The sequence below is a fragment of the Opisthorchis viverrini genome, assembly GCF_000715545.1.
Source record: "Opisthorchis viverrini unplaced genomic scaffold opera_v5_227, whole genome shotgun sequence".
In the NCBI taxonomy this organism is placed as follows: Eukaryota; Metazoa; Platyhelminthes; class Trematoda; order Opisthorchiida; family Opisthorchiidae; genus Opisthorchis; species Opisthorchis viverrini.
The window spans coordinates 437,201-459,225 of NW_008751884.1; the positions used below are offsets into that span (position 1 = coordinate 437,201).

At 40.5% G+C, this 22,025-nt stretch overlaps 1 protein-coding gene across 1 annotated transcript in view; it reads left to right on the forward strand.

Annotated features, from left to right (window-relative positions):
* Positions 1 to 15,164, forward strand: part of T265_14627 (hypothetical protein) — a gene marked incomplete at both ends in the record, with an annotated part of 44,994 nt that extends 29,830 nt beyond the window's left edge. Inside the window, 3 exons of the mRNA XM_009174475.1 lie at positions 1,709 to 2,034; positions 3,781 to 3,978; positions 14,768 to 15,164. Of these exons, the coding sequence (XP_009172739.1) occupies positions 1,709 to 2,034; positions 3,781 to 3,978; positions 14,768 to 15,164 (921 nt within the window). The remainder of the gene's footprint in view (positions 1 to 1,708; positions 2,035 to 3,780; positions 3,979 to 14,767) is intronic.
* Between the last annotated feature and the right edge of the window lie 6,861 nt (positions 15,165 to 22,025).

Here is a 22,025-nt window from a genome sequence, read left to right on the forward strand (position 1 = left end):
AAGCCAGGAATCTCTTTGAACCAAGTGTTACACGGGCGTTGCCCTTAAAAACAACGGTTTATTGGTTTCTTTGTGTGAATGCCATTTGTACTGGTTTTTGCTCCATTCTGTTAATCTTCAGCTCACTCTAACTTTTAAAAAAATAAACAGAATGACTTTGTATCTCACATTTGACCTGTCTATGTTTGAACATATTAAATTCTCAGGGGCCTGCCAAGTGAATTTTCAATTTTAATGAAAAATGAAAATTCAAAAATGAAAATTAAATTTTCTTTGTCTTGGAGGAAAACACCGAAGGAGGATATTGAGGTTACTATTTGTAAGAAGACAGACACAAAAGATACTGGAAGGTGTTAATTAAAGGTCTAAAAGCGACAACGTTTTAGCTGAGGCAGATGGAATGGCGTTTTGAAACTAGAATACCTGTCGATGGTCATCCATAGAGTGGTCTATATTGATTATTTGTTTAAGTGAACTCCTTGAATGTGCTTATATAGTTTCGTAGAGATTTTCACTGTTTTGGAAACTTGAAGTTCCTGTTTGTAAGGATTACAATAGTTTATCGATTTGCCCATCCTAGGCTAAGTACCAATACACTACGCTAGAACTCAGCGAAAAAATCAATCCACAATTTCATCATCATCGTCAGCTGTAAGAACCGCGTACTCGTCGTACACTGGTTGTAGCTGCCGCAGTTTCGTTCACCGATGATTTGGGGGGGGGTAGGTGGCTGCGCATTGCACGCGCTTTGTTTCCCCTGCCATCAGTCTCTTTCCCCAAATTCCCCATGACATCTCATATTAACCAGAGTGGAGAAATACCACTTCAATCAACATCTTGTATAAAAGTTAAGAGTAATTTAGGGAATGTGAATTTGTCTTTGTCGAAAACCTGTGGTTGGCTCTCTGACTTCAGCTGTTTTAACCCCTAGGTAGCGGTATTAGGTTAACTCTTGAAGCAGGTATAACTCCACAGCAGCCAAGTTACTTTTTATGCATAAAGCCAATAAAAAACAAAAAAACAACTTGGATTATTTCCTCAAGTGTTTAATTAGTAACGCTCTAGCTACTTGACGACAGCTGAGAATAATTTTCGCCTACCACATGTCGTGTTGCATTAGGTGATATATCAGTAAGCAAAAGCAGCTCAACTTAAAAACATCATCGAGATTCTGTTTAAGAGCCCTCGGTTTTTTACCGGGCTTAATGGCATGGACTGTTTTTCGCTCGTTAACCATAAGTTGAAAACGTGAGACTAGCTTCCACCTTCGAATTTTGCGCCTACTCACCGGCTAGCTTCTACGGTCTCTTCGACTGCTCCGCAAAGCGATGCAGTAAAAAGGAATAAGTAATAAAACATATGACAATGAATGTTGGAGATTTAACTCATGGATTTGAGAATAAGCACCTTTAAGTTCACTGTATTAGAAAAAACGTACATTGCAAGAAGGACAATTTACATCGGAAATGGGATAACGGAGTCCTTGAACAACATACACTGGCACGGTGCGGGAGTATTTCGGTAGAAAAAACTGATACAGGCTACCCTGTACACGATACTCCAATTATTTCGTTGCAATTCCTTGAAAATAACTAACATCAGGAACTATGCTACTCATTATACCAACTTGGAAAATATCTCAGGACTACCCCTGACACCATACAAATGATGCGATTACCTAATGTGCACATTTCACTCTTGTCTACAGATCCGCGATTTACTGGACACTGAAGTCATTGATCAGTGGACACCATTTGATCGCCTGCTAAACAACCTTCTTGTTAACAACTGGGTAGCCCCAGCGAGGCGTTCGATGAACACCTCCTGGACCCGTGTGGGCGACGCGCCAACCAGTGAGACAGGATTATTCGGAATATCTGATAGCGAATACTACAGTGAAAATATTGACATTTCACCATCGGACCCTATGAACCAAAAACGGCATAGAGAAGCAAGAGCTTTGAAACTGGCCAACTTTATCGGAGTACCGCAACCGGCACACGCAAGATTATCGGGTGCTCGAATATGGAACAGGTAAGAAGTGTTTCGATTCCACTCGCAGGTTCATTACTGAGTGGAATAATTTTTCAACGGGGAATCAGAATCGAATTTTAAATATCTCCCAAAGCTTCCTCGGTGGACTACATTTGACAATTTATTCATTGTAAAGTGTCATTATGAAGAAACGTAGTTCCTGGAGCACGAAGTCAGCTTTTTAAAAATTGAATGCCAGTCAGCCTTTCATCACAGCATAACCGAGGAGATTTGTTGTTTCCTAGCGATTTGTCACTTGGCCCTAAAGACAAAAAACTCAGGTGGATGTGAACTTGTTTCCATAGCCTAGTATTCTGGAAGAAAACTGTTGACATTCTATCAGTAGGCATATCGAAGTCTATGCAATAAAACTAGCTCACACTGCTTGTCAGGTGTTTGGACTAGATTTTGAAGGACATTAAATCTGCAATGATTCCTAAGTGAAATTCCAGGTTCAGTTTCAAAGGAACTTTTAGGTTGGAGAGCTATGACGTTCACACTTAGTGACTAACTTTCAACACTCCAGGAAATAATGCTGGTTTGTACGGCAGCACGTACCGTATTGATTCGGTTTTTGATTGCAAAGTCCAGGGGTCCCCGTACAATGAGACATCACTACACGGAAGCAGTCGAGTAAAAATTTACCTCAACTTCCGAGTGATTAAGATATGGCAGTGATAGTTTCAGGAAGATAGTTGATTGCTAGCTCATCTACTCCGCGCTTCGTTTTCAAGAAAGTCGAACCTGCGTGTACACCAACACTGAATGCTAATAATTTTCCGCGGATTTTCAGCTTGTCAAAAGCAAACTTGTGTCAATGAAGTAACATCAGGAATAGAGGATAGAACATTCCTAAGATTTACATTCCAGCGATCGGTAATCCACACTTTCCGACCTGCTGTATGCTGTCTCCAACGCTGATGCTAGCGCAACTTCCGAAGAGCTAACCGCTGTCAAAAACGCGTTCTGTCGCTACCGTCACCAGCATTTTGCATCCGGATTAACTTAACAGCCTATTGCCAAGCTGTGTTAGGGATGAAAGGCTCCGTAATATCACGATGCTGGTCGCTGTCAGCGCGTTTTTACAATTTTTTACATCTCAGTTTAACCTATCGGATGAGCTTTGGACCATGGAGAACCTACATTCTTCAGAAAACTGGAATCGCTTAGCTACACAAGAATCATTTGAACCCGCATTTAGAAAGAGCGCAGAGTTCAGATATGGTTCATGAAATTATGAACCGAAAAACGAAACGGCAAATAAAATGAATCAGATCAAATTGACCGAGTGAATTGTCCTTACATATACTAGTCTAGTAAACAGGTAAAGTAAGTCAACCACCGAATGTGACCGGTTTCTCTGAATAAATTTGGGGAATCACAAATAGACTTGACTGAATTTTCCGGGGTTTAAATTTTAAATTAACCATTGATAACGGTGACAAAATATACTGCGCGTGTTTAATTCACAGCTAATGGATATCCCTTTTCAAATCTTGTCGAATTTACTTGAAAATAAGAGCTGTTTCTTGATATGCACTTCTAAATCTATGGTGCGCCTCTTCCAATAACAAACTGGAATTTTATTCAACTCATTTTTGTGACCAACAACAGGGAATTGTGTAAAGTAAGATAAATTCATATTGTCCTTCATCTACCAACACTTTGGTTGGATCTTTGCACATCTGTGCAGACTTCGTAGTACTTGAATTATTTGTTCTGTCCCATTTATTCATCTTCTTCAAGCTTTCGCAGTCAAGTTTTCGGCCTGCCAACATACTTTCACTACGATATTAGCGGAAATTTGGACGTCGGCGAAGGTGATCCACACAAGGCAAAGTTATCGTCAATGCGTTATTACGATAAGCGATACATGTTATCCAACGAGGATTGGCAACATGTCTCTGGTGGATTCCTTGAAGGAGGCAAACATACAATCCAACGGTGGGTTTCATGTTTGAATGGTCCATCAGTGCTGACCAATATCCCTGGCTCCTGCACTTACTCTGATTTTTTTTATGTATTTCGGTCCGTTGGTCATGTGATATTATGAGTTTTGGTGTGTGAATGGATTTCTGCTCACTAGTCACAATCCTCAACAGAGTTCCTAACACCGAACCACCTTCACGCAGAGATCAACTATGGCCGAATTTTTTATCATGCAAACTAATTCAGTTTCACCTTCCGTTTGTCGCAGAAAACAAACAATAGCCCTTTATGTACTCATGTGTTGATATCTACCTTAGTTTATTAATCTATTTATGTTCAGGTTCTTGAATTCATAATCAACCCGACGAAATTCGTCCATAACACACGTGCATCGGTTACGTCAGGTTATACATGAAAAAATTTCAGTCCCTCTAATCAGGGGTCAAGAGCTTTTCCAGCAGTCTTAAAACGAAAATAGGAAGTGTTGACGGTGATTTCCATATCGCTTATCTAAAGTGATCCAAAAGGCTTCTTGTATCTACTGCGTTAGCTTCAGATAAGGAAGCGATTCCTTAGAAATGGACGGGTGGATGGATGAAATACTACTCATAAGGTTGCCAAAGTCTTCACTTTTAGATCTCTCGTATAGCTTCACAGTTCTGACGGATTTTTCTCCAATGAGCTGACACTTGTCGAGCCAGCCAACAACAGGGGCAACGAATATAAATTGAGTGAACTACATACCAACCACTATCAACTAAGCTGTATTGTTTAAAAACCCTGCGTTAACTCATTGCGATGCTACTTTTTCTCGCAACTATCACGACTGTTCAGAAAACTAATTCACAGGAGCATCCAGTGAACATACTTTGAAGCGTTAAACACTGAACTGGCTAAGGGCAGCGGCAAACGGTCCCTTACGTGGACAGTATTCAGGTAAACTAAACAAACAAGATAGTATCTTACTGATGGTACCATATCTGACTAACGGATTTCTACGTTTGCCTTCATGAAAACACCTAGTGTGCGAGCCGTGGTTTGTTCATATGCATATAGAGTAAATCGGTGTGCACGGTTTTAAAAAAGAGGTAATGTACAAACTAGAGAACTTATTTAGATCAATTGCCTGGAAGATGTTCTTTGATTAAACCCAACCTTCCACTTGCTTTGTTGATTTGACGGAATTACCCAATGTGAAGCGCAAGTTGGTTGTGTTCTGTGTATGGCAGTTTAATGTAGTAGATTTGCTTGTGTATTAATAGCACGTAAACAAATTTGTACTTTTGACTATATCCGAGCGGCCGAAGGAAGAACGAAGTAACGACCAGTTTATACCTTTTAACGGATGGGCCTTTTGTCACCTGAGATTTCCCGTGACTTTTAGGTAGTGGGAAGTAACATGTAGCAAAATGAAACACTGAGAATTCTTGCTCCTTTCAACCGCTGTTTATAAACGCCAAGTAGGGTGGTCCACTTAAGCCTAAAAATTGTTTCACTGTATGTGCAAAAAGAACATTCTTGAATCGATTTTTTCTGACAGTACGGCCGACCAACTTAACAAGTACTCAAGTTCGCATCCGGGAGGTTAAATTCGTGTACAATAGGTCTGTGTTTTCAGCATCGTATCTGACAGTCTGAGCAGCTATTCAAATTTAGCGTCCACAAAAGTGAAATAAAGTAGGCTAACACAACATACGGCTGATCCTGGTATAGTTGCCTGGTATGACTCAACCATAGGAAAAGTTTCCCAAGATCAATCATTTTTAGCCTCGAGTTTAGTGTTGGAAAGTAAGGATTCTAAGAATTTATGGATGGCATAGTCCATCTATTCGATAATTCCGACCTTTTTATAGGACAGACCAAAAACTACCAATAAAATAGATCTCTATTACCGCTCTGAAGCTCCAGTTCTTACAGATACTTGCAATGCTTTCTATTTTTTTTTGGTTGACGCCAGGCTGTCTGTGCAGATCAATATCTCTGGAACAGTCACTACAAGGGTTATTCTGAGCAACAAGTAGTGTACATTTGCGTCAAGTTAACCAAACCTTCATCGGTAACCAGACAAAGTAGTTTGCACCCGAATCTAATTTGGGGTGCATATAAATATTCGCGAAAAATTGCTTGTTCCTGTTTACGGAACCATTAATACAAAAGCCATTAACCCTGTTAGACAGCGGTTACAAGTGAGAGTCGGGTGCACGTCAGTTGTCGAGTAACAAATGCCGCGTACGTCCTGACGGCATCATACACAGCACCTGCACATGTGCGCACACGCATTTATAGCTTTGTTACAATTATGAAGTGCTTTTAGCACGCACCACCAGTCAACAGAGAAGGCAAGCTTTGATTTGACAGACGTGCTGATCAAGTGCAGTTTATGATCGGTCTGCCGGATAAATACTACCAAAGTAATAAAAGGCCAACTGTTCGGCGATTTTCCTGTGTGCACATCTGTGCACAAAGCAGTATCCAGCATTGCAGTCTATGTTACGAATTGGCGTTTTACTCCATCCCATTCGGCAGGAGAGTTCCGCCAGTAGCAGTTCTACACAAAATGGATAAATTATTAAAAACGAAAGCCAAGACTATTTTATTATAGATTCCTTGATTAAATATCATTGTTCACCGTGCAGGATATACACTAGGGATACAAAATGCCATTTCAAGAGAGTCCTACATGGATTATAAGCAGTTTCAACAAAAGTATTTGTTTTCAAAGGCAATAATTGAACTCGTGATCAATTTTAACAAAAGCTGTGAGTTGATAGTATTTCATTCGATAAAGTCAAAAAACTACAAATACTGCGAATAAAACAACGTTCTTTCTTCTACAAATGTGGTCTTATCAGTTGAAAAATCATAAGTTTGCTTCTGGGAACTGGATTCTTTTTCATGATTATCTTTGCCATCTGCCCAAACCATTATCAATAGAGGACTGCGGGTTTACCGGACGAAGCATAGATTGTCCCAAGCATTTCAGGCACTCATGTCCAAATAAAAATTAGATGAGCAGCAACTATTTTCGTTTCGACCTAAGACAGGATAACCTTTAGTTTAGTCCAATAGGTTGTCGGTAATTATGTGATACTACCTCCAAACTATCTGGGATAAAGACACAAAATGATCAAAGTAATTATGACACATTTTACTAGTCTTATCGTATTCAGTGGGTTAGTTCTTCGCATCTAGTGAACGTGATTAGAGAGTGCCCCCCACTGCGTGCATCGTGACTCATCCATCTAATTCCCAATAACCCTCAACTTGTGAGGCATGATTTATAAAATCAACATGGATATCACTCTGATGCCGATTTGATCACAATAATGAAACTTAAAATGTGTGAACTGTTTAAAAGCAATGCGGAAATAAGGTGGATAACATCACAAAATTGAAAGTCCACAAAATGATCACAAATTCCGTCTGGCTAAGGATGTGTAGAAAAATACATTCTTGCTCCCTCAATTAAAACAAAAAAAAACGTTTTTTTTCAACGTCGGGCTTGGATGGTTAACATGATTTTGCTTGTACTGATAAGAAGCGAGCAGCGCAACTTTAGTTTTTCTCATTTGTTTCGCTGCAGTGGTAGGCCAGAATTTTCTCGACGTGGACGTGAAATCGAATTACCATGTGAACAAAAAAGGCTTTGAATAAAAATGTGTTATTTGTTCTTGTTTTCCTTTCAAGTGTGCAAACACCCATTGAGCACACGAGACACAAGAACAAGCAACTAGCCTAACTGACCACGGAATTACCAGATAACTGAGCTGTGCAGAAAATGTTTTTGTTTGGCAAGTGGTGCGAAATTTCCAGCAGTCCGTGGGTGAACCCGAATCGTGTGAATGAAATTCATTGCAAATTTAAGAACAAATGAACTTTCTGTTAAGCCGGTGGCAAATTAAATAATGAAGATCTTATTAGTTAAGTCCTGTGTAAGCCGATAACCGCAAAATGAATACCGTACGTTTCGCAGGTTGTTATATTCAACGATGGTCTTATGATGAACTTAGGGTTTGTCAAGAAATCCGTGTTGAGAAGTCCCAACTCGCAATCATGATGGTTCAGCAGAAGAAATATTTCATGTGCGTGTTATGGTCGGTCGTACGAATTCTGGGTAGATCATGACATTTTCTAATATACTAAGGAATCGGTTCTCCATAGCTCGTTTAGCACTATTGGTGATCCCAGCCTACAAACGAAAGCAATGTTTGACGTTTTCAAAAGGGCACACCACAAGCTATCTCAGCCTCCTAAAACACTCTGGAAAATTGTTCGACTATAAAAACCGGAGGTCAGTTTGGAAGTGCCGGTTGCAAGGCACACCCAAGTCACCGAAACTTTAATTCCCGATCTTATCTGTTTGGTCCAGATCATAGTCAGGTTCAATCGTAGAACAAGGAGATGAATTTATCATTTCAACTAGTGGTAACTATCAGTCTGCAGTACAGCGCACCGTGACCTCTACGGGCAAAGACATCAATGAAGGTAATCCAAGTTACAATTTAGTCAGTCCTTTTGCAACTAAGATGTGTAGTCCCCCGGAATCGGTAGAAATAATAGTTATTTTTCATTATGCTGGGAAGTAAATGATCACTATGATGTTCGACCCAAACCAGCCGCACCACAAACAGCTTGATTATTTTAAATAGCAACTAGTTCTGGCCTTGCTGTTAAAGGTTCCCCATCGATCTTTGGGCGTTCGTGTAGGTCCTGTGCGGCAAAAAATGTGCTGTGTGTGAGTGGGCAATTGCCGCGATAATTGTGTAAGAGGGATTCTGTGAACTTTGGTCGGATTGGGATTTCCGCAACCTGTTTGTTTTTCCTAATGATTCTACGTGGATTGACTACCACACAGTCACGTGTCAGCTCATGTTATCCAAGACAGCTTTCCATACGCTCGTCAGTTACACACGCTCGATTCAGTTCACGCTGTGGTGCTTGGTGATTTCCACCGCCTTGTCTATCAGCCGCTGTGGTGTGAATCGCAGTCTCCGTCTTGAACCCTCCACATTGTGCAGATCTAATCTATGTTTCGCATCTCAGGCGTGTACCGCTATCCATGAGTCGTTGACCGCCGTTTGTTATTCTTCCGCATTCCTTGGTGGTTTGTTTAACTTCCTTTTATGATCACCGATTCTGATGTGCGATTCCCTGGCAGTCCTATGTAAACCTTAGTGCAATCGTTGCAATTAATTTAATACACATCGTCCATGGTAGTTCTAATCGGGAGGGGATCAATCAATTGCATCAAAATTGAGGGTACGGTTTTTCACTTCTGGAAAGCTACTCCAATGTTGGCTAAGTTCAGCAGTCTTCGAATAACCTCCGGTATCCCCGGTTCATATGGAATGACTGCTGTGTCGATCCATTCCTTACTGGCTCTAAATACCGGAGCCGATATCCTTCTTAGTTGATGCCTAATAAAACTCACTGCGTATCCTATTTCTTGAAGTCTTGTTGCATTCTCAATTTCAGCTGCTGTTCGGTTGACCTCCATTTGCACAGCACTCCTACTCGACGAAAAATCAGTGCGACAGTACTGGCGTATACAGACTTTGGGTGCGCTGATGAGTAGTTGAAAGCGGTTCCTGTGTTTGCTGGTTCTTGGTAGATCATGATCTTCAATTTCTACCCACTCTTATATGTTTTGCATTCCGAGAAGGGTAATGTGCTCGAGGTGGACTCTATCTCCATGCTTAGTTGGATGTGTGGATTTAAACTATTGAGACGTTATCTAGCTTGCTTTCATCAAAGGTATCGTCAAAATAAGACCCAAAAACTTTCTGTGATATCCGGCAAAAGGTATGTGTTCAAAGTCCCCATTATTAATATTGGCTTAAACTGGGGATATTGAAGATCCCATCGCAAGACCTTGCTCTTGCTTGTAAACAATTGTGTCGACAACAAACTGATCGAGATTCAGACACACTCATATGCCCCCAAATATTTCATCCATCGAGAGATATGTCTGCTCCTCGAGTGTCATGACTGCCAGTACCAACCTCTTAGTCATCTCCCGAGCATCTGCCCTAGGTGTGTTTGTGTACATTCAGACTACGTAAATGCTCGCGAGAACTTCGTCCATCTCCAAGGGAAGCCCTGGGACCTTATCGGCAATGTCGTACGGATTCCTCAATTTCCCCGTGAGTTATTTTAGTATATCAGCTAAGAATCTGGTTAGCTCATGTAGTGGCAAGCCTTTACCATCCACAATTGGTCTTATCGGGACATCTGCCTTGTGGTGCCGCTGTTGACAGCAAACACCTGCACTGAGATATTTGTAATTTTCGGGTCAGGGTTTGTGCATGGCAAATTAGTGTACAAACCAATTTCAGCATGTGTTCGCCTACAAAGTTTAAGCAATGCTGAATCGAGTGACTTTAATTCTTTTGAAGTTTAGTGCATCTGGCCTGGACTAAATTCGCTTCCTTTAAGGGCTGCAGTAGTCACAATTGCACTAGCTTCAGACGAGAAGTACGATCAGTGATTCGCCTATCTAATAGCAAGTTCATAAGCCAATGAAAAATATACACCCAACCAACATCTCAAACGGTTTTGGGCGAAACTGCTAAATAGCATCTTATAAGGTATAGGATACAAGCGCCCAACAGCCCTCAGCGCAACCTGGCATGGGTGAATAAGTTATGCTGCTCAGTCGCCGACTTGCCTCTCTCGGCGTACGAACCACTAACCATTTTTTGCAAATTTTGAGTTGGCTTTCAGATATCACCGGGTGTTTAGCGTCATTTGTCAAAAACCCCATTAGACACTCATACCACTGTTGAATGACAGGCTGCATCAGTTGTTCGGCCACTATGACTGAAAGCCGTTCATCAGTTTCCACACGTTATTCGTTTGCGAGAACAGTCGAATCTGGACTGTTTTTTTTGCAGCCGGTTGAGATGAAGTTCGCGCAACCGTACATACACAATGGACAAATAATAAGTAGACTGAACACCTGTGACAGTTTAACGGTGCAAAATAATTGAGGAATCCAATGCAGCCGATATTATGGAACTGCTATGCAGCGATTTTCTTTGAGAAAAATATAGCGACGGTTTTACTAGACAAAGCAAAGTATGTTTTGTTGTGTTGGATTCAAATAGATCGGTCAGTTGACGTTCCGGTTAAAATTTGAACAGTTTGCCCACTTCAATTTCACCGTTAAAACCAACCGAGTAGTGTGCAAAAGTTATGAGATGTCTGGAAAGTTTCATCCGTTAGTTTTTTGTTTAGTGCATCTCACCGACATAACAAGTAAACTCGGGTGAGGTAATAAAAGTAAATAATCTATCTACTATCTATACTCTCCATAGTTTGTGTTATCCTTACCAGGATTCCAAAAAATTTTCTACACTTAATACTTGCGTCCAGGCCGAAAAGTTCGATTTTTGTCAGATTCCCTATGAGGATTTCCATGAACTTTAAGCATCCCAACTGCTCACGAATGGTGGAAAGTTACTAAAAATTCTGATTCAGAGTCATTACTAACCCACACAAATTATATGAAAATGGACATCGTTGATGGTGTATACATTTTTTGTCGTGTGGAGAAATTACCAGAGAAGCATAAATTATGGCGTATACAACCCCTTAAATAGGTTCTGTACAACATAGATCTGAATAAGACTTTAGGATTTAGTTACTATTCTAGTCCATTCTTTTCAGCGCAACAATATGTTCTTATTAGCAAGCAGCTTGTAGCATAAAACTATATGAACTTGAGATTGTGGACGATTTCAGCTTCATACACACAAATGACGATTTAGTTAAATGGGTTAAACTAACCTGGTGAGTCCTACATTGCTCAAGTAATCCAAAAAGGGTTATAGGTGTACCTCTGCCGCTTAAACGCAATCAAACTGTTCGTTAAAAGACTTAAAGACTTGTTTGCGATTGTATGCTAATGGGATAGGATATAATGTTATGGTTAGCCGAATGAACTGGTGGCGCCAGCTCGTTTCACAACGATGTGACAATGCATATTTTGCTGCATTCGTGTCAACAATCCTACGCTTGGCTCAGTCTTGAGGAGGTTCATTTTCTTTTATATCGCGCTTACTGGCTCGTATGCAGCAGTGGATTTGGCTCCGGGCGAAACCTTTATGTAATTTTTACAGTTGTGCAGTTGTTTAGCATTTCTTGCATGCAACATAATTGTGGTCTATCGTGAGGTTATTGGCTGATCGTCGAACGGCGTGCAGTTCCAGTTTCGTCCCACACAAAATCACTTTCACCCATTCTTCCCAAACTGCAATTTCCAAAAATGCAGTACAAATGACTGAATTAAGTTCGCTTCTAGAGTACCGGGCAGTCTCTCTGATTAATGGCTTCCCCTGAGAAGGATGAATTTACATTCGATTGTCTGCTGAAGAAAATGTTCAAACTTCAAAATAGCGGGAAAGTGTGAAGAGTTCCGTTTTGACAAAAGTGCATTCGTGTTTGTATAAAATACATTCAAAAGCACGGTGACCTGACGTTGATCTGGATGTTCATTTAAGCACGCAATGCAAGATCCTCGAAGCAAAACAATGCAAGTAGCAATCAGTGTCTAAGCAACCATATTACTGTCTCGCACATCACGTAGGTTTATTTCTTCTGAAGTATTTTGGTAGACAGAGACGATTAGAGTGCATGATTCCAGTAACAAGCACCCTTAAAAATATGCATCCCTAACTGACTGGTCTCCAGCCGAATGGCAGGTGTCGTTCAGCTGTATGATTAGAAATTAAATATACCCAAAAGCAGACTTACCGTTGGATGTACAGTAGTGTGCCAGAATAGGGAAATCTTCGAAGAAATGTCATTTCATAAAGGAACTCAGTAACATGGTTGCTAAAAACTCTTCTACAGCCCACGACCGGTTTCGTCCTTCTTGAGGCTCATCAGATAGGCTCAGTCCCCGAGTTTCCGTAAACCTTACGTTCTAGCTGGATTGTACGGAATTTGGTAAATGCACTTGCACATCAATTGCGCATGTTTTCACTGACCATTTTGTTTCAAATATATTGCTAACCTCTTCGCTGCATTGCATATAAGCGTTCCGATGATGGTTTGACTAACGTTTTGCTAAATTGCTTTTAAGGCATCCACCAACTTTGTTCAGGAACACAACATCATAAACGAGATATTCACTTGATTCTCCCGCAAAAACCATTTTGATTTACAGATGAGGGTATCTTTCAAAATCTCATTTCACTTTATGTGTCAGAAGTCTCGTGTGCCACAGAATACGTTTTCTCTATAGAAATGAATGTAGTGTCTTGCCGACTAAAGCAAATAATTGAAGCATGTCCTGGAAAGCATGTGACTCATGTTTAGTTGGTTAATTTATCGGAAGTGCTCCCTTAACTAGCCCTTCACCAATGGTTCCTAATGAATCCACGAAGCTCAGCTTCGGAATAAATATTTCGCGGATGTCTAGCATCCTTGTGAAACAGCAAAATCAAAGCTATCTCCACCATTATTTTCTTAGCTAGTAGCATGCCTTTATCAATGATGAGGGTGCTTGAACATTTAAGTAAGACGGGGTTATCCTGGTTTGTGTAAACCCAATAACCGATTGAGACCGGTTCAACGAGGACTGGCATTAAATACTCTTTCCAAAAGTCAAAATACTGATATCGTGCAGTAATGGGCTTACTACCGATATGTCCACTCAACTAATGATAAAAGTTTGCTACCCATATATAAAGCTGCACTAGATACCAACTATCAGTGGACTACCAGTATCCTGCAACACAGATATAATAAATAGTCATCTGCCTTAAGTAATCGTTTACCTTATTCCTCATTTGAAATGGGGCGGACAGAACATGGACAGAAGTAACACTGAGAAAAAGACATGAGAATACACCAAATGAGTTCAATATCCTGATCATAGTCTACGATACCCAAGAGGGCCACTGAAGCTTCATTATCACGCAACCACAAAATTCCATGCGTAATCTCATACCTGCACAAATTTGCCGGAAGATCTTCCCTCCTGTAAAAATGATGTATTGATTCATTCAATATCATAGTTGCAACTAACTTTTGGTAGTTGTCATTAAAAAAAAAGTTGCTAGCAGGATAATAAATTATCTCCACTGTAATAGACTAAGCTGGTGAATTTTACCTTAATTTGTTACATAGAAATTGCATCATCCAGAAGCTTATCTTTAAACATGAGGAATTTTTCGACAAATACACTCACTTGCACATCAATTTGGTTTTCGCACGAGACTCGAATCTCTCGTTCATGAAATTCTTCAATTGAACGTGCTGCACAAAGGTCATCTCATGTTTCAGTTAAGAAACTATTCAAGGTATCGAGGTATATTTTCATAAAGGAAACTCCTCGCAAGGTAGAAAAGTTTTCAGCAACTCTGTGAATAGTTCTATTATGAGGGATTCTCCACAACAAGGTGGCATATTTTCTACGTTAATTTTAGGAAAGATGTCCTTATTTTTCCTTTGTTAGGTGACTTAAAGGTTATGTAACGTAGGCTATTTGAAATGTTGGTTTCCAAAGTTGGGTTGTCAATTAAACAATAAACTACCACGAGGAAACAACTATTATTAACATACTCTGCATTCAAAGTTAACTCTGCTCTTTGTTGGCTTAGATTATTTGGTTTTAGTTAACCAGTTTCCCACTGGCTCAGTGATTACTCTGTTAAGAACTCGATGTCCCCCACTGAACACAAAAACTATAACGTATATTTGCTTACTATCGGATAATATATATTTTGTAGTAGATGTATTTAAGTCGACGCGAACCTTATAGACCCAAATTTATTGACTACCATTTCCCCCTGATCAGACATATTCAGCATGCACAAGGCCAACTGAGACTGAATGTTGCAACAAAGTCAGGAGCTTATTCGTCAAGCAACTACTTTCTGAGCCTCACTCAAGTTCGACTATTGTTACTGCTGTTAGATGCAGTCATCATTTTGGCTCGATGTTGTCAGACATACAGGTTTCTGCAAAGATTCTGGTTTGGAAAACTAAAGCGCGTAAGCATGGATGCATTACATACGGAAGTGCCACTTCCGTTCAACAACGTCAACGAAAGTAAGGGGTCTGTGGTCAAAACTTCCGATGAAGTGAATGCTCTGCAGACTTCGTATATTTCGGATCGAAACCCACTAACATGGTCAGATTCCGACGGATACACACCACATATTCGTGACTCAAGTTTGCCGATACTTGGTGTGGTAAGTATATTTTTTCTTCGCTTATTTGTACACTGAGTTATTTCTTGCTTATTATGTTAAGTTAGTTTCAATGCAAATAATTTCAATGCTCCTTTTGTAGCTCGTGATTCGTTTAAGTAAACAGTGCTTTTTTTCACGGAAAACTTTGGGCTGTATCAAAAGATGTTTTTCCCACTTGCTTGATTTATGGTTCATGTTTTGCTGAATTTGGTCCCAGATATTTCCACCTTACTCCCGGTCAAGCGGACAGTAACATGTGTTACTGCCCAAAAGAATGCTAAAATGAGACAGTTTAATTTTAAGTCTTTTTGCATAATAAATACTTCAGAAGTTTTCGTAAAATTTAGGCAAACGATCTTTTGATGTGGATCTCAAACATCAGGTTGCTGATTCTTACTATGGTAACTTCAAAATAATCAAGTCGATGTTTCTTTGTATTTGAAGGCTATCTGGCTAAAATTGCGTGTTTCTTAGGTTAAAAATCACGCAAGATAAATGGGATGAACTTGCACCGAGAAGTGTGCTGAACAGGTGTGCTTACGATTTTGACATATACAAAAAATCACCGTATAGTCAAGCAACACATTAGTTGATGTTTATCATCGTACCACGCATTAAGGGATTGTATACGATTTCTGAAAGAACAGTCCTTGCATCTTTACCGTCCTACTACGTCAGTCTCATTCCTGAGGTAATGTTTCTATTGCTTGCTTTGCTCTATTCACACCATTTTTTCCGATCTGAATAACAGACCATGTCAATTAAAATGCTTTCGGCAACATCGGCTTTGCAGCTTTGCAGTTGTCCACTCCCACTACAATGTACTACTTGGTGGAACTCCAGCCTTACAAGACCGTTGCCTGGATATTCATAATTTACTTGTGGCATATTGATGCGCAATGTAGTGCAACAAAATACATGTTAAATGTGTCTACAGTAGTTGAATACAAACAGCGATCATTCGGGGCAGACAACAAGACCCCACTTGGGATGGCCTCACAAATCTACCATTTATGTACCGAGTTGCTAAGCATTAAAAATCACTTTTAAGACATGCATTAAGTGGTTTCGGAAAACTACTTGGCGAATCACTCAACATTTCTCATAGAACCAACATGCTTAAACTGATGCTCAGTCATTTCATTTCTACTTTATCATTAGTGGACAACCATATCAATCGTCAATTGCATATTGCTTTGTTTGCTGATTTTATATTACGTGCTGAGTTTAACAACCTCAAACCTATCGGACATCACACTCTAAAGTTACACAAGACTCATTAATCCAGTGTACCCAATCGCCCTTATTCTGGTTACGACCGCCCCATCACAACATTCCCTAACTAAATGGATTGTTTGAAAAGTACCCGGAAACGTTCAACGCGACCAGAGGTTACCAACGCTTCTTATTCGACCATTTGCTCTTTCGATATGGAGTTTTTGTTTACAAACGTACCGCTGCCTGAGATCGCAAGTTTTTATTCCACCTGAAGGCAGTTATTCATAATGCAATGAAAAACGTTAATCTCTTCTTGTAACTTAACAGATGCTAACAAAGTGATGGACCAGCCATGGAAAATTTCTTCAAGTCAACTTTTGCCTTCACTAAACTAAATGGAGGAAGTGGGAGTCAATTCAAAAACATTCGAATCACAGTTTATTCAGTGCAAAACTAGGAATAGGTTGAGAAGCTACTTTCCGATTTGAATAACATCCACCAAATTCGAAGTCAACTTCTATACTGCTCAATCCAAAGAATCCCATGCGTTTCAGTATCAGTTCTGTGTAAAGTGAAACTACCTGGATGGGATAATACCAATAATATACCGGTGTCCACCAACTTTACCTTAAAATTTTATTTGTACACTTCTTTTCACAGGACCAAAATAGCATGCATGACGGCTACAGTTAATGGGGTGACTCAATGCTCAAAAGGGCATTACGGTCAAATAATTATCTGTATGCACGTTAAGAAGCGCATGATGATATGAAGCAGTGTATGTTGCCATCAGGGGCAAGATGGCTCAGTGGTTAGATCGCGAATTTACTGACCAGAAGTTCCGTGGTTCGAGCTGGATCACTACCTCTTGAATCCCCTGTCTAGGCTCGGGCAACCTGGTAGTATTCCAGCTCTCGTGCTTCCTTCTGGTGGCATGTCAGTTGCGCACCGAATGGGTGCTACATATGAAAAATGCTGCCATTAGATAGGCCTGCTTGTATTATATTTTTTGCTGGTGGTGATACATTAATTGCGTTGAAGGAGAACGTACAGCGTGCTGTGCCGTGCAACTCAATATGAAACTGCACGAGAAGTCAGCCTAAAACCTCTAACCAAAATGTCTCTCGTGCTTCCTTCTGGTGGCATGTCAGCCGAGCACCGAATGGGTGCTACGTATGAAAAATGCTGCCATTAGATAGTCCTGCTTGTATTATATTTTTTGCCGGTGATGATACATTAATTGCGTTGAAGGCGACCGTATAGCGTGTTGTGCCGTGCAACTCAACATGAAACTGAACAAGAAGTCAGCCTAACTACCTCTAACCAAAATGTCAAAGTAAGTTTCATTCACCTGTCATTTTATTAGTAGAGCTGACAGAATGTTTGAAACTCAGACCGAGGAACTTTATCCCAATCAACTTCTTGCCATATTTCTTGATGAGGATGTTAACAAGTTTTCAGCGGACAAATTTTTGATTTCGTCGAGTACGAAGCATTTCACCACAGTCAAGTGCAGTAATACTTACTATTCAGTCATCTTCCAGCATCATGAAAACTTGCGATCGGTCAAGGGAACCATAATTTCTCCAGGCATATTGGTCAGTCAACTGAAGCTAGTGCTGTGAGTTCGAAAAGACTAGTTGCACCCTGGTCACATCGTTTGACCCGTTTGGGAAACGTTTTGAAGACTCGGATTGTTATCTCACTAACTTAGCTGTAGTTCACGACGGGCGAAAGTGCACAAAGCCATTCATCTAACAGCTATGTCCCTCTCACTCTGTTGTTGCATAAATTTACGTTCGTAGCTGTGAGAAAAATGTGTTCTTTTCTGGATGAGCAGTCTAACCATGGTTTATTTTTATTGCCCCGCCTGTTTGCTTTCTGTGTCACAGCAAAGCCTTCATTGACTACCAGTTTTGTCTTATAAAAAGCGTTGTTGCGATAAAAAATCAAGCGGTTTAGCTGACCACTATTGTCTGCTTTACCAGTGGATTGCATTTCCATTCAAAGATAGTGCCCCACGTAGCATTTGGTCAAAAAGTAACAAACTGACAATGCACTAGGAACTATTTTAACTTGGAGCCTCTCTTGCTTACACTGTTTTGTCACACAGCTTAACATACTTAGGGACATAATACAGTGAACAAATGCCATATGATGAATGAAGCTAAGAAAGGTCGATTAACATCGCGATGAGGTAAACTTTAAAATTACAGCGTCGTCCCAGCTCGATTTCTTTGTTTTAGTTTCCAGAATGATATGCCTGGTCAGTAAGATTATCCTCACTGAAGGGTATTCGAAATGATCTAGGCTTGTGTAAGCGTTAACCCGTGCACCGATGTTCATGAATGCCATATGATCCCTGAAGCATGCATGTCTTCTCGCATCACTTGTGTTTGGCTCCGCCATTTTTTATTCAAAATAATTTAAGGGCAAGATGATGATACAAGAGGTATCGGCCTCCCTAAAGATAGTAAATTGCTAAGAATGTGTGTCTGGAAATGCTTGTTCTGAACTATCTCCAAAGCTGGCTTTAGTTTGGAGGTCTGTCCGGTTCCGTTCTGATAAAAAAGAAACAAAATACTCCAAGATTACAGAAATGGGTTGAACATGACCAACACCACCTGGAACATGGTTAAACAAAAAATTACATAAAACAGGTGGACGGGTGGATGTACCAAAAGAACGGACTTACTGATGTAGCTTCTTCTATAAAGAGCCTGCTGTATTGGTTACATCACTGTTGAGTTTTAATAACAGTTGGGTTTATCAATTCATCATGTTATTGAAACTAATAGCAAGGATTTTGGTGACATCTCTTAACATTAGTCATTATGGGATGGTCTGTGGGATGCTTTTAAGTTTGCAACTAGCCAGTGTTGATCTAAAAGCGTCATCATTACAGGTAGCGGAGCGTTGTTATTGGACACTGATGCATTTCTTCCCAAATTTTAAGAATCATATCCAAGTGCAAAAAATATTATCCATACTCAAAACACGGTGGAAAATCCTGAAGCCGGTTGTGCTAGCTGATGGGAAAACAGCACACAAATCAATAAGATATACAAGAGAAGACACTTATGTTAACAGTTTTGTGCTTGCATGAATGAATTAAGTTGATATGGGTATGGTACACTTTTCAATCATGGATACTGCCGGATTCGAAGCACTAGAAAAAAAATTTATGGATATTTTCAGTGAGCTAAATTGTTTGCTTTTGGTTTACAAATGAAGGTGCACATTCTGAAGTGTGCCGTTTGAGTTCAAAACGCCGAATTGTCAATAAACCACTTCAGGCTACGAATTCGTCTCACATGGTCCGAACTCTAGTTGAGGACTAAAAGGTTTCGTGCATGAGATCCGAAATAAATGGTGATTTTTAATTTAGGTCTGGCGGGAAAATGACTGTAATGGAACTAAACGTATTGACAAAATATAACAATACCGATGAGACTAGGAAATCCCTACAATATACGGAAGGAATTAGGTGAGCTGCTGCCAGCGCCAGCCGCATGAGTAAGTATGTGGTTTACGAGAGTTGGTCACTTCGCCTCTCCCGAATCGATGGCTCGTAGTCCCAGAACGAGTGTTTCCACGGATATTGATCCGCGGTATCAAGCTCCGATGCAACCCGCTTAGGACGAGAGTTAGAAGCGCTCGGCATGGTCATGGTGGCCAGACGATCTTATGTCGTGGAAACTGTGGCCAACCGGAGAGTTTGGTGCATATTTTGCAATCCTGCTGGATTACGCATGATGCCAGATGTGCTCGTCATAATCGGGTTGCAAGGGAACTTGCAAAACGTCTCCGTCGACTGGGGTACACCGTCTTCGAGTAGTTGAGAGCCCCTACTTCTACGTCGTTCGTCAAACCTGACCTAATCGCTCTTCGAGATCGCCGTGCAACTGTAATAGACGTCAGCATAGTCTCGGATGGGCGTGGAGTGACAGTGTGGAGTGAGAAGAAGCAGAAGTATGGTGCTGATGAACATTCCCTCGCCATAATCTCAGTCCTACATGCCATCGGTTGTGATAGCGACTTTTTGGTCCACCAACCAATGATCATCTCTTATCGAGGGATCTGCTTTCCTCAATCCGCCAAGGCTGTTATTGGACTGGGACTTCCTAAGGTCGCAGTCAGTGACTTGTGTTTGCTTGCGATTGTGGGCTCCCTTCGTGCTTATGACACTTTTATTCTTGGCACATGGCGGTGAAGGTGCATTCTTGCCATTTAATCTCACACGACCCAGTATGACGGACACTTTGTTGCCTGATGTGCGAGTCTTTACTGTGCTAGCGCACATTGCGCCTTGAAGAGCATTCACCATTGTTTGTCCTTTCTTTGGTTGTTGGTCCTTAGACGCGTGTTCCCATACCAAAATCTTTACACTTTGGGATTCCCCTCATCAGACTGGAACTGACCTTGGCATGATTTCGAATGAGACGTTTCTCTCTTTTCTCCCATATTCTCCTGTTACTCTTCCTCATTCATCGCCTGCAATCACTTTTTATGTTTGTGACCATGCTCTTCAAAAATAAATGATAATTGGCACGGGGGCTAATAAGCGAGTGGGAATTTTTGGGAGTACCCACCTTTTAGGAGTCCGCGTTCTGCCTCGATCTTTCCTCACAAATACTCGCCAAACTAAGTTCTATACTGTATCAGAAAGTAATTCCAACATCCTCACCAAGTCGCAGCGCGCCTGTAGAAGCGACAAAATGTGTGTCCAGGAATAATTTGAGACCCCAATTGAACTAAATTCAGTATCACACTTTGTTGCTGTTTTGGTGAAACTTCACTGGCCAAAAGAAAAATAATTCTTTACATTTCACCGAAAGCATGAAAACCTTTGCAACTATTAGCCGCCAATACTTCAAGTAACTTGTCAGCAAAAGCCTGATGAACTCATAATATGAATTTCCAATAAAACGGTAGGAAATAGCTTAGGTGCGGAATGTCGAGCAAAGAATGAACAAACACGATGGAATGTATGTATTTATATAACAAAAGAACAAAGCTTGAAAGTAGATAAAAATGAATTTGGAGAGTTTTCTATCACCAGGTGGAGGGAGGCCCAATGTTGCCGATATTAGCTTACAGTCTAAGTGTAGAAATTACCTATTGTGGACATAGTTGTTGTGCTTGACACTCGGCAAACATTTTCATACAAAATGGATAAAAGTTAAACCAACAATAAAATGCACAATTATTAACTTTATTCTTCGTGAGTTGTTAAACCCATTCAAGTCTGACACTTAAAATGAAATAATTCATTCTCTCAACAAAACTAAGCCCAATTCTGACAGATGCAACGAACATTGTCTCACGTGAGCCGGGGTGCTTGGATTCAGCATTTCAGAAGTTACTAATGAAGACGAATAAGAAACCAGTGTTACAACTCAATCAATCCATCTTAAAAACAGCGAGCACCTAAGGATCAACGGCTGGCGCAAACGCTTTTGCTAGAAGTAGAGCGGATTATAGCCGACACATGCAAAGACATTTGAATGAGCTAGAACTCTCCCACGTTTGCCCGCCTCTATCAAGATTCAAATCAAGTAAGAGATTGTTCGAATCCATGGACTGTGTACTGTTCAATCTTCGAATACCACACCAATCATTCTGTTTGATTTGAAAACAGAC